The sequence below is a fragment of the Podarcis muralis genome, chromosome 2 (genome assembly GCF_964188315.1).
Source record: "Podarcis muralis chromosome 2, rPodMur119.hap1.1, whole genome shotgun sequence".
In the NCBI taxonomy this organism is placed as follows: Eukaryota; Metazoa; Chordata; class Lepidosauria; order Squamata; family Lacertidae; genus Podarcis; species Podarcis muralis.
Genome location: NC_135656.1, coordinates 112,663,259 through 112,676,443, shown reverse-complemented (window position 1 = coordinate 112,676,443; position 13,185 = coordinate 112,663,259). Strand labels below are relative to the sequence as shown.

Below are 13,185 nucleotides of genomic sequence, written 5' to 3'. Positions count from 1 at the left end.
ACCACAGTGGCCAAGCTATCTTGGTGTCGCAACAGCCATAGCCATCTAATGCACACCCCATAGCGCCCTGAAACAGTAGACTCTCCTTTCTCTCTCACACACGAAGATACCCTATGTTTACATCCCACACCAGCAGGTTGTGTCCTGCATGTGACACTCTCTCTCCCTGCACTTCCCAATTTTGCCAGTCCAGAATACTCACTGGTCAATCTTTGCCTTGAAATCCAACACACCAGCAATGAGCTTCGCAGCAAACCTACATGAGGGAGAGATAAAAATAAAATCCCAGGTTAAATGCTCCATAGAGAAGAAGAAGAGTTTGGATTTGATATCCCGCTTTATCACTTCCCGAAGGAGTCTCAAAGCGGCTAACATTCTCCTTTCCCTTCCTCCCCCACAACAAACACTCTGTGAGGTGAGAGGCAGAGAGACTTCAGAGAAGTGTGACTGGCCCAAGGTCACCCAGCAGCTGCATGTGGAGGAGTGGAGACGCGAACCCGGTTCCCCAGATTACGAGACTACCGCTCTTAACCACTACACCACACTGGCTCTCCCAGTGGATGAGGAAACCTCAAGCTCCAGAATTCATGTACCACTGCACAATACCCCTTAAACACGCTAAAATAGATTCCCTACTTAATAAAATCATTGCCTTTGTTATTATGACCGATGAACCAAAAGGGGAAAAGATCAAGGAAGAAAGCTCCCAAGTTCTCAGGAGCTCTCCATCAAGCTAAGCTGGGGGTGCTTGTTATTTTTATACCTTTTAGAAAAAGTAATTATTTTTCAGTGTGAGAGTGAAACTTTTTTCAGCAAACTTTTTCAGCAAGCGGCCACTCCACTGTCCCTCAGCCCTTGTGGGGGGACGGACTATATTTTGAAAAGAAAAAAAAGAACAAATCCCTATGCCCTACAAATAACCTAGAGATGCATTTTAAATAAAAGCACACATTCTACTCATGTAAAAACATGCTGATTCCCGGACTGTCTGTGGGCCGGATTCAGAAGGCGATTGGGCTGGATCTGGCCCCCGGGCCTTAGTTTGCCTACCCATGGAGTGAAGCATGCCTCTAGTTATAATTCAGGAGCAGGGAAGTGTGATTCAGATCTAGAAAGTTTGGGAAACAAAGCTTATCTGTGCTTTATGCGCAGCTATGTGTTTCAGAGCTTCAGAGAGAAGAATCACACTTTCCTTCAAAACTCACCAGAAGAGTAAGGAAAAATGGTTGTTTTTATTTCCACACAGAGAGATTTTTTGAACAAAGAGACATGTTTTTAAGGACTATATTTATACCTTACTTTTCAAGGGGGTAAAGCCTTTACTGATCAGCTCACAACATAGCTGAGCTAGTATAAATACAATTTTAAACCCATGTACCTTCTCAGCCTCTCTTTAGAATTTTGAATTTAACTATTCAATTAGGAATAATTATTACATTGCCCAGGTAATGTTTAATGGTGGTGTTGTAAATTTCACAAAACTATAATTATGCTAAATACAAAAGAGAGAGCTGGTAGCACCAGATTAGAACCAAGACTCCTTGATCAAAAGTCAAATACCAGAACACAGGTTTTTAATAACTAAGAAATCTGTGTAAGGGCACCAGATATGCCCCATATCTTTCTATAAACAGGTTTATTTGCATCATAAATTAAGTCCTACTACCCTTTTGCACACACTAGGGACTTGATCAGCAGTCAAATTCTCTACCACTGAGTTAAATGTGGAGAAGCCATCTCTGTGCCACCACTGATCTTATTTTACATCACTGTTCATTAAATCCATGTTACCCACCACAGGTTATTGGAGAAAGCAGGGTGGTGGCAAACCAGAAACAAATTCCTCTAAAAAGAGGGGGCACCCGGACTTGAACCAGGGACCTCTTGATCTGCAGTCAAATGCTCTACCGCTGAGCTATACCCCCGGCACATAGGCTTGTCTGCCCAGCAAGCCTTCTTATGGATACTGGTTTTGCAGCATAGTTCTCCTACTGAGTACTTATGACTAATGGCTTTAAATGCTCTACCTACAGGAAACTCTGATCTTCTTCTGTCTTATTGTTGTTGTTGTTTAGTCATTTAGTCGTGTCCAACTCTTTGTGACCCCATGGACCAGAGCACGCCAGGCACTCCTGTCTTCCACTGCCTCCTGCAGTTTGGTCAAACTCATGCTGGTAGCTTCGAGAACACTGTCCAACCATCTTGTCCTCTGTCGTCCCCTTCTCCTTGTGCCCTCCATCTTTCCCAACATCAGGGTCTATTCAGGGAGTCTTCTCTTCTCATGAGGTGGCCAAAGTATTGGAGCCTCAGCTTCACTCTTCTGTCTTAGTATATATCAAAATTGTAAGGATGTCTGTGGGAGGCAGTGAAAGACAGGGGTGCCTGGCGTGCTCTGGTCCATGGGGTCACGAAGAAGGACAGATCCTGAAGCTGAGGCTCCAGTACTTTGGCACAAGAGAAGGGACGACACAGGATGAGATGGTTGGATAGTGTTCGCGAAGCTACCAGCATGAGTTTGGCCAAAATGCGGGAGGCAGTGGAAGACAGAAGTGCCTGGCGTGCTCTGGTCCATGGGGTCACGAAGAGTCAGACACAACTAAACGACTAAACAAAACAAATGGATCTGTAATGTTGGTGAGGTGTAAAAGGAGGGGAATTTGCAAGGGGTGGCGGGTTGTGTTGACACTTCCATTCCACCTTAAGGAACAGACATGGGATTGTTACATGCCACATGTCTGTTTACATTCCAGCACAGTATGCCGGGAACTTCCATTGTGTGTATAGCTTTTGCTTTTGCTTCTCTATGAGACGACATGAGAGAGACGACATGTTTCTTTCTCCTGATTTATGATTAATAAATCTGTAGTTGTAGTATGCTTCCACAAGCCTCACGCCTATTCTGTGTGCGCAGTTCTATCAGCTGATAGTGTGCCCTGGCTTTGAAGCCCGGGTCGCTGATTTATGTCGGAGCAGAGGCGATGGTCTTTGCACCAGGAAGACTGGAAGGAGACGGTCCAGCCGGGACTAGCCAGCTGGCCTCCTGGCCCTCTGCATGCTGACAGATTTGGCAGGGGGTAGTGGATGGGTGGGGATGGTGAGCAATGCGAGCAGGGGCACAGTCTCAGTTACATCGTATTCCACTAAACCCATCTATGAGGTTTCCCATTACAAGCTATTGCGGAAAACAAGGTGCTGGCAACACCTGGAAATACATTCCTCTAAAAAAAGAGGGGGCACCCGGACTTGAACCAGGGACCTCTTGATCTGCAGTCAAATGCTCTACCGCTGAGCTATACCCCCGGCACATAGGCATGTCTGCCCAGGAAGCCTTCTTATGGATACCAGTTTTGCCACATAGTTCTCTACCATGTACATTCGACTAATGGTTTTAAACGCCCTACCTACAGGCAACTCATTCCACCTCAAGCTTTCTACTGAGGAATAACCTCCTGCAAATCTCTGTGTTGCAAAGTGTTCTGGAGCGGAGTCAGCTCACACGGAGGCCGCAGCTTTAGGCCCAACAATAATCCCCTGCAAACTGATTACTACATATCAGAACACTACCTGCACTTCTTCTAGTGTCACATGGCTGGGGAAGATCAGTAAAGGCGGGCAATTTTTTTTTTTTTTAACCAACACTAAATTTTTTCATACTACTGTATATAGTAAAATTGTAAGGATGTCACCACGCTGCAATTTGAATGGTCACCAACAGGTGGCCCCATGAACTGCAGTGTGAGAAGAGGACAGAAAGCCGGCAGCTGAGGGAGGCAGGCAATAGTAAGCAGTGTCTCAAATTCCTCCTGTCACTGGTGGGGAGGAGAGGAACGAAGGGGAGATAGTATTTCTCCCCTTCGTCCTCCTGCCCTGCTGCTGTTGGAAGCAAGAGAAAAAAGCCTGCAAGTAATACACAGGCTTCTTTCTTTCAGCCGTGGGGGGAATGAGCATGAGACGCCACTTCCCTACACTGTGCTGCTCCCTATTGATCAAATGCTCATGCTACCATGCAATGCGCCAAGATCCCTGCCACCTCTCCCTCTCAGGAAACAGCAGTGGCCTGCAATGCTGGGAAGCTGGGAGAGCAAGGCTGTACTTCCTCACCAGCCCCTTTAAAAAATGGGGGGTCACATCTGGGTCTGGAGCAATGTGCACAGCCGCGCACATTTTGGACGCGCATAAAATGGTTGCAACCTCTATTTCCTTAAACCCGTCTACCAGGTTACCCACCACAAGCTATTGGAGAAAGTGAGGAGGTGGCAAACCAGAAACAAATTCCTCTAAAAAGAGGGGGCACCCGGACTTGAACCAGGGACCTCTTGATCTGCAGTCAAATGCTCTACCGCTGAGCTATACCCCCGGCACATAGACATGGCTGCTTAGGGTGCCTTCTTATGGATACTGGTTTTGCTGCATAGTTCTCCTACTATGTACTTATGACTAATGGCTTTAAATGCTCTGCCTACAGGAAACTCTGATCTTCTTCTGTCTTCTTGTTGTTGTTGTTGTTGTTGTTGTTGTTGTTGTTGTTGTTTAGTCATTTAGTCGTGTCTGACTCTTTGTGACCCCATGGACCAGAGCACGCCAGGCACTCCTGTCTTCCACTGCCTCCCGCAGTTTGCTCAAACTCATGCTGGTAGCCTCAAGAACACTGTTCAACCATCTTGTCCTCTGTCGTCCCCTTCTCCTTGTGCCGTCAATCTTTCCCAACATCAGGGTCTTTTCCAGGGAGTCTTCTCTTCTCATGAGGTGGCCAAAGTATTGGAGCCTCAGCTTCACTCTTCTGTCTTAGTATATATAAAAATTGTAAGGATGTCATCAGGCTGTAGTTTGTATGGCCACCAGCAGAGAGCCACACAAACTGTGGCAGTTTGAAAACAGAGGTGGGCAGCTCAGGCAGGCTGTCAGGGTATAGCCCAGGCAAGACACAGAGGAATAGGCAGGACAGACTGATGCTGCTGCCGCCTGCCACAGCTTTCTCCATTCCCCTCTTCCTCCGCCAGCAGCAGCGGCATATAGTGAAAAGAGGACGGTCTAAGCTGCGCCATGCTCCCCCTGCGACCACAACTGGTGGGGTGGGGAGAGGACACTCCACTGCCACAGAAACTGATAGGGAAAAACCTCTGGATCGTGAATTGCAGGCTTCCTTCTCTCGGTAGTAGGGGCAATGAAGGTGAGAAGTCTCTGAATGATGGTTGTGGGGCATGCAGGGAGCTTGACATATCTGTGTGGTGGCAAGACTGTTGGATTGGTCTATGCCACATGCTCTCTTTTGGTCAACAGCAGCAATCTGCGGTGTTGGAAAGTAGACAGAGTAATAGAGCTTGCCCTGAACTGCCTCAGCAGCTACTACGGCATGTCAGAAGATGGCTGGTAGATGGGGTGAACTATGATCACTGCAGATGGTGACAGCAGTCACGAAATTAAAAGACGCCTGCTTCTTGGGAGAAAGGGGATGACAAACCTATATAGCATCTTATAAAGCAGAGACATCACCTTGCCAACAAAGGTCGGAATAGTTAAAGCTATGGTTTTCCCAGTAGTGATGTATGGAAGAGAGAACTGGACCATAAAGAAGGCTGATCGCCGAAGAATTGATACTTTTGAATTATGGTGCTAGAGGAGACACTTGAGAGTCCCATGGACTGCAAGAAGATAAAACCTATCCCTTCTGAAGGAAATCAGCCCCGAGTGCTCACTGGAAGGACAGATCCTGAAGCTGAGGTGCCGATACTTTGGCCACCTCATGAGAAGAGAAGACTCCCTGGAAAAGACCCTGATGTTGGGAAAGACGGAGGGCACAAGGAGAAGGGGACGACACAGGATGAGATGGTTGGATAGTGTTCGCGAAGCTACCAGCATGAGTTTGGCCAAAATGCGGGAGGCAGTGGAAGACAGAAGTGCCTGGCATGCTCTGGTCCATGGGGTCACGAAGAGTCAGACACAACTAAACGACTAAACAAAACAAATGGATATGGAATGTTGGTGAGGTGTAAAAGGAGGGGAATTTGCAAGGGGTGGCGGGTTGTGTTGACACTTCCATTCCACCTTAAGGAACAGACATGGGATTGTTACGTGCCACATGTCTGTTTACATTCCAGCACAGTATGCCGGGAACTTCCATTGTGTGTATAGCTTTTGCTTTTGCTTCTCTATGAGATGACATGAGAGAGAGAGAGACGACATGTTTCTTTGTCCTGATTTTCGATTAATAAATCTGTAGTTGTAGTATGCTTCCACAAGCCTCACGCCTATTCTGTGTGCGCAGTTCTATCAGCTGATAGTGTGCCCTGGCTTTGAAGCCCGGGTCGCTGATTTATGTCGGAGCAGAGGCGATGGTCTTTGCACCAGGAAGACTGGAAGCAGACGGTCCAGCCAGGGCTAGCCAGCTGGCCTCCTGGCCCTCTGCATGCCGACAGGTTTGGCAGGGGGTAATGGGTGGGTGGGGATGGTGAGCAATGCGAGCAGGGGCACAGTCTCGGTTACATCGTATTCCACTAAACCCATCTATGAGGTTTCCCATTACAAGCTATTGGGGAAAACAAGGTGCTGGCAACACCTGGAAATACATTCCTCTAAAAAAAGAGGGGGCACCCGGACTTGAACCAGGGACCTCTTGATCTGCAGTCAAATGCTCTACCGCTGAGCTATACCCCCGGCTCATAGGCATGTCTGCCCAGGAAGCCTTCTTATGGATACCAGTTTTGCCACATAGTTCTCTACCATGCACTTTCAACTAATGGTTTTAAACGCCCTACCTACAGGCAACTCATTCCACATCAAACTTTCTACTGAGGAATAACCTCCCGCAAATCTCTGTGTTGCAAAGTGCTCTGGAGCAGAGTCAGCTCACACAGAGGCTGCAGCTTTAGGCCCAACAACAATCCCCTGCAAACTGATTATTACATATGAGAACACTACCTGCCTGCACTTCTTCTGGTGGCACATGGCTGGGGAAGATCAATAAAGGTGGGCAATTTTATTTTTTTTAACCACCACTAATCTTTTTTCATAGTACTGTATATAGTAAAATTGTAAGGATGTCACCACGCTGCAATTTGAATGGTCGCCAACAGGTGGCCCCATGAACTGCAGTGCGAGAAGAGGACAGAAAGCCAGCAGCTGAGGGAGGCAGGCAATAGTAAGCAGTGTCTCAAATTCCTCCTGTCACTGGTGGGGAGGAGAGGAACGAAGGGGAGATAGTAATTCTCCCCTTCGTCCTCCTGCCCTGCTGCTGTTGGAACCAAGAGAAAAAAGCCTGCAAGTAATACACAGACTTCTTTCTTTCAGTCGTGGGGGGAATGAGCATGAGACGCCACTTCCCTACACTGTGCCACTGCCTACTGATCAAATGCTCATGCGCCATGCAATGCGCCAAGATCCCTGCCACCTCTCCCTCTCAGGAAACAGCAGTGGTCTGCCATGCTGGGAAGCTGGGAGATCAAGGCAGAACAACTGCACTTCCTCACCGGCCCCTTTAAAAAATGGGGGGGGGGTCACATCCGGGTTTGGAGCAATGTGCATGGTTATGCACATATTGAACGTGCATAAAACAGTTGCAGCCTCTATTTCCTTAAACCTGTCTACCAGGTTACCCAGCACAAGCTATTGGAGAAAGTGAGGAGGTGGCAAACCAGAAACAAATTCCTCTAAAAAGAGGGGGCACCCGGACTTGAACCAGGGACCTCTTGATCTGCAGTCAAATGCTCTACCGCTGAGCTATACCCCCGGCACATAGGCATGTCTGCCCAGCAAGCCTTCTTATGGATACCAGTTTTGCCACATAGTTCTCTACCCTGTACTTTCGACTAATGGTTTTAAATGCCCTACCTACAGGCAACTCACTCCACATCAAGCTTTCTACTGACGGATAACCTCCTGCAAATCTCTGTATTGCGAAGTGTTCTAGAGCAGAGTCAGCTCACACAGAGGTCGCAGCTTTAGGCCCAACAATAATCCCCCGCATACTGATTATTACATATGACAACACTACCTGCACTTCTTCTAGTGGCACATGGCAGGAGAAGATCAGTAAAGGTGGGCAGATAGATAGATAGATAGATAGAGATAGAGACAGAGATATATATAACTACCACTGATCTTTTTTCGTAGTATATAATAAAATTGTAAGGATGTCACCACGCTGCAATTTGAATGGTCACCAAAAGGTGGCCCCATGAACTGCAGTGCGAGAAGAGGACAGGAAGCCAGCAGCTGAGGGAGGTAGACAAGAGTAAGCAGTGTCTCAAATTCCTCCTGTCACTCGTGGGGAGGAGAGGAACAAAGGGGAGATAGTAATTCTCCCCTTCGTCCTCCTGCCCTGCTGCTGTTGGAAGCAAGAGAAAAAAAGCCTGCCATTTAATACATAGGCTTCTTTCTTTCAGCCGTAGGGGGAATGAGCATGAGACGCCACTTCCCTACACTGTGCCACTGCCTACTGATCAAATGCTCATGCGCCATGCAATGCGCCAAGATCCCTGCCACCTCTCCCTCTCAGGAAACAGCAGTGGTCTGCAATGCTGGGAAGCTGGAAGAGCAAGGCAGAACAACTGCACTTCCTCACCAGCCCCTTTAAAAAATGGGGGGGGGGGTCACATCCGGGTTTGGAGCAATGTGCAGGGTCCTGCACATATTGGACACGCATAAAATGGTTGCAGCCTCTATTTCCTTAAACCCGTCTACCAGGGTATCCACCACAAGCTATTGGAGAAAGTGAGGAGGTGGCAAACCAGAAACAAATTCCTCTAAAAAGAGGGGGCACCCGGACTTGAACCAGGGACCTCTTGATCTGCAGTCAAATGCTCTACCGCTGAGCTATACCCCCGGCGCATAGACATGGCTGCTTAGGATGCCTTCTTATGGATACTGGTTTTGCCACATAGTTTTTACCATGTACTTACGACTAATGATTTTAAATACTCTGCCTACAGGAAACACTGGTCCCATCATTTTTTCTACAGAGGAACAACCTGCTTCTAATTTCTGGGTTCTTGAGCAGAGTCAGCTCACATAATGCACTAGCTATTTCTTTGGGGCCACCATCCCCTTGCAAAGTGAGATTACGTCTGAGAAAAACAGCTTAAACATCCTATATCTGCATATGGCGGAGGAAGATCAATAAAGGTGAGGAAACCATATAATAAAAATGTAAGGATGTTGTCACATTGCAGTTTGTATGGTCACTGATAGATGGCCACACTAACTGCAGTGTGACAACAGAACAGTAGGCTGGCAGCTCAGGAGTGAGGAGCACAGATCATGGTGACAGAGGGAATCTGATGCACTTGCCACCATGCAATGCGCTGATCTCTGCGCACCTTCCCCTTTCGGTAAGCAGCGGGATCCTGCGATGTTGGGAAGGCAGGAGAACAGCAGAGCCCCACCTGCCACTAAAAAGAGGGGGCACCCGGACTTGAACCAGGGACCTCTTGATCTGCAGTCAAATGCTCTACCGCTGAGCTATACCCCCGGCACATAGCCATGTTTGCCCAGGAAGCGTTCTTATGGATACGGGTTTTGCCACATTGTTCTCTGCTGTGTACTTACGACTAATGGTTTTAATTGCTCCACCTATAGGCAACTTTTGCCACATCATCATTTTTTTTCCTGCTGAGCAACCACCTCCTGCAAATCTCTGCGTTGCAAAAGGTTGTTGAGTACATAGTCAACTCATGCAGAGTCCTGGCCCAGCCATCATCTGCTTGCAGGCTGAGAGGACACCTGGAAAACTACCTACACTTCCTATTGTTGCACAAGATAGGGAAAGATGAGTAAAGTTGGAGAAATCACCTTTCTACCACCACTGATCTTCCTGTTCTACATCAAATTTCATTAAAAGCATCTCCCATGTTACCCGCCACAAGTTATTGGAGAAAGCAGGATGGTGGCAAACCAGAAACAAATTCCTCTAAAAAGAGGGGGCACCCGGACTTGAACCAGGGACCTCTTGATCTGCAGTCAAATGCTCTACCGCTGAGCTATACCCCCGGCACATAGACAGATCTGCCCAGGAAGCCTTCTTATGGATACTGGTTTTGCCACATAGTTCTCCTCCTGTGTACTTATGACTAACCACTGCAAACATTATACCTAGCAGGCAATGCTTCCACATCAATCTGTGCATTGCAAAGGGTTTCTGGAGCAGCCTGGTGGCCTCCAGATGTTTAGAACGTCCAACTCTCATCAGTCCAAACAGCTGGAGGACACAGCTAGTCTATGTGTTCGGAACCTTGAGGCTGGACTACTGGACTACTGCTCAATGTGGGGCTGCCCTTGCGCCTGGCTCAAGAGCTCTGGCTGGTGCAGAATGTGGTGGCTGAGTTGCTGAAGGAACATCTGACCAACAACGTGTGACAGCGTTGTTAAAGCATCTGCACTGGCTGCTCATCTAATACTGAGCTAGGTTCGAAGTCCTTGGATTAATTTACAAAGCCCTGAAAAACATACAGTGGAAACTTGGGTTGCGAACGAGATCCACGCGTGATGCACATTTGCAACCCACAGCATTCGCAACCCACAGCTGCACGTCTGCACATGCACAGGTTGTGATTCGGTGCTTCTGTGCATGCGCAAAGCATGATTTAGCGCTTCTGCGCATGCGCGACCACCAAAACCCAGAAGTAACCCGTTCCGGTACTTCCGGGATTCGGCGGTCCATAACACAAAAAAACGCAACCTGAAACATCTGTAACCCGAGGTATGACTGTATGTCCTGGGTACCTTAATCTCTAAATTCCAGCTCAATCCCTGAGATCAACTGCCAGAGAATCACTGGTTGTTCCCTGAGATGGCAAATCTCATTTGACAACAGGGAGGTAAAGGTAAAGGGACCCCTGACCATTAGGTCCAGTCGTGGCCAACTTTGGGGTTGCGGCACTCATCTCGCTTTACTGGCCGAGGGAGCCGGTGTACAGCTTCTGGGTCATGCGGCCAGCATGACTAAGCCACTTCTGGTGAACCAGAGCAGCGCATGGAAACGCCGTTTACCTTCCCACCGGAGCGGTACCTATTTATCTACTTGCACTTTGACGTGCTTTTGAACTGCTAGGTTGGCAGGAGCAGGGACCGAGCAATGGGAGCTCACCCCGTCACGGGGATTTGAACCACCAACCTTCTGATGAGCAAGTCCTAGGCTCTGTGGTAGGACGCACACACATTTCCCCTTCATTTTTGGAGGGGAAAAAGTGCGCTCTATAGGGCGAAAAATGTGGTATTTATCTACTTGCAGTGGCATGCTTTCAAACTGCTAGATTGGCAGTAGCTGGGACAGAGCAACAGGAGCTCACTCCATCATGGGGATTCGAACCGCCGACCTTCTGAATGGAAAGCCCAAGAGGCTCAGTGGTTTAGACCACAGGGCCACTCATGTCCCTATTCTCTATATGTAGGGGGTTACAACACCCAGATAGGATTTGTTCCCCTTTTCCCCCAAAGAGAGGGTAAGAAAAGCTTGATCTGTAGTCAAATGCTCTACCATTGAGCTACCTGTATGGAAGTGAGAGCTGGACCATAAAGAAGGCTGATGGCCAAAGAATTGATGCTTTTGAATTAAGGTGCTGGAGGAGACTCTTGGGAGTCCCATGGACTGCAAGAAGATCAAACCTCTCCATTCTGAAGGAAATCAGCCCTGAGTGCTCACTGGAAGGACAGGTCCTGAAGCTGAGGCTCCAATACTTTGGCCACCTGATGAGAAGAGAAGACTTCCTGGGAAAGACCCTGATGTTGGGAAAGATGGAGGGCACAAGGAGAAGGGGACGACAGAGGACGAGATGGTTGGACAGTGTTCTCGAAGCCACAAACATGAGTCTGACCAAAATCAGTTGTGGCTCCCAGAATGTGCAATGGAAATGCCTGCATGGGCACCCATGGGAAAATTTTGTTCTTGGTGTTGTGGGGGTGGGGTACAAAGTAAAACCCTTAAAAGGGGGAGCAGGCTAATTGCTGACCAACAATGAGAAGTAGAGGGGAAGGGCTGCAGCTCAGAGGCAGAGTGTTTGCCTTGCAAACAAGAGGTTGCAGGTTCAATTCCTGGCATTGCTAAGTAGAGCTGCTATTGTCTGTAGACAATACAGAGCTAGATGGACCATAATAATAATATTATAATAATATTTTTTTTATTTATACTCCGCTTATCTAGCTGGGTTTCCCAGTGGTCTGACTCAATATAAGGCAGTTCCTATATCCCTAACTGTGTCTGAGCTTTTCGTCCCATATCCTGGGTTCTACAAATTCTAGATTATTATTTTTTAATGAAAGCTGGGAATGTGGGGATTATGTTTCATGTGGGGCAGGGGGCAACTGCCCCCCTTGCCCTCCCGGTGGGCACCCATGTAAATATCTGCCTCCTTCCCAACTTCACTGAAGGCTGCAAAGATTTATTGATAGTATACAAGCACATATTTATTGGGTAGCCTGTTTCTGTTTTAACCTGTTGATGATCTTTAACGTTTGTTTGCTTTTACGCTGTGTTTTGATCTTATTTTGTTGAAAGCTGCCTTGTGGACATTTTGCCAAGAAAGCAGGGTAGAAATAGAGAAAGTAATATGGAAAGATGTGAGATCACTTTCCTGATACTTTCCCATATGTTCCAAGTAAGGAGGTTACTCCTGAATTTTATTCACTATGAACCTTTAAGGAAAGGGAAGGTGAGAAATCAAACAAAATCCCTCCTAAAAATAAAAAAGAGGGGGCACCCGGACTTGAACCAGGGACCTCTTGATCTGCAGTCAAATGCTCTACCGCTGAGCTATACCCCCAGCATACAGACATGCCTCACCTGAAGCTCAGTTATGGATACTGGTTTTGCCACATTGTTCTCTGCCATATATTTATGAGTAATTGCTTTTGAATATTCCATCTGCAGGGAATCTTCCCAGAGCAGCTTTTCTGGTAGGCAACAAACCCCTTGCATTGCAAAGGGTTTGGGAGCATATTCTGGAGCGCAGCCTCCGTTGACACAGAGCGTGGACCACACACACCTATGTTTGTTTGCCTTCCATCTGCAAGTGGAGAACACACCCAACACTTCCTGTAGCCACAGATTACGGGCAATTATTAGTACAGTGGTACCTCGGGTTAAGTACTTAATTCGTTCCGGAGGTCCGTTCTTAACCTGAAACTCTTCTTAACCTAGCTAATGGGGCCTCCTGCTGCTGCCGGAGCACGATTTCTGTTCTCATCCTGAATCAA

The 13,185-nt window shown here is 47.6% G+C and overlaps 1 protein-coding gene and 9 non-coding genes across 11 annotated transcripts in view; all 10 read right to left on the bottom strand.

The window, feature by feature from the left end:
* LOC114590978 (carnitine O-acetyltransferase-like) overlaps positions 1-13,185 on the bottom strand; it is a 36,116-nt gene that overhangs the window by 14,183 nt on the left and 8,748 nt on the right. For both annotated transcript variants that reach the window (XM_077921774.1, XM_077921770.1), the window contains exon 4: positions 203-256. In XM_077921774.1, the coding sequence (XP_077777900.1) occupies positions 203-256 (54 nt within the window). The remainder of the gene's footprint in view (positions 1-202; positions 257-13,185) is intronic.
* On the bottom strand, positions 1,854-1,925 carry TRNAC-GCA (transfer RNA cysteine (anticodon GCA)). Its single transcript has one exon. It is a non-coding gene; the product is annotated as a tRNA-Cys (tRNA).
* TRNAC-GCA (transfer RNA cysteine (anticodon GCA)) lies at positions 3,229-3,300 on the bottom strand. Its single transcript has one exon. It is a non-coding gene; the product is annotated as a tRNA-Cys (tRNA).
* On the bottom strand, positions 4,286-4,357 carry TRNAC-GCA (transfer RNA cysteine (anticodon GCA)). Its single transcript has one exon. It is a non-coding gene; the product is annotated as a tRNA-Cys (tRNA).
* TRNAC-GCA (transfer RNA cysteine (anticodon GCA)) lies at positions 6,583-6,654 on the bottom strand. Its single transcript has one exon. It is a non-coding gene; the product is annotated as a tRNA-Cys (tRNA).
* TRNAC-GCA (transfer RNA cysteine (anticodon GCA)) lies at positions 7,655-7,726 on the bottom strand. Its single transcript has one exon. It is a non-coding gene; the product is annotated as a tRNA-Cys (tRNA).
* On the bottom strand, positions 8,750-8,821 carry TRNAC-GCA (transfer RNA cysteine (anticodon GCA)). Its single transcript has one exon. It is a non-coding gene; the product is annotated as a tRNA-Cys (tRNA).
* Positions 9,395-9,466, bottom strand: TRNAC-GCA (transfer RNA cysteine (anticodon GCA)). Its single transcript has one exon. It is a non-coding gene; the product is annotated as a tRNA-Cys (tRNA).
* TRNAC-GCA (transfer RNA cysteine (anticodon GCA)) lies at positions 9,913-9,984 on the bottom strand. The gene has a single exon. It is a non-coding gene; the product is annotated as a tRNA-Cys (tRNA).
* On the bottom strand, positions 12,681-12,752 carry TRNAC-GCA (transfer RNA cysteine (anticodon GCA)). The gene has a single exon. It is a non-coding gene; the product is annotated as a tRNA-Cys (tRNA).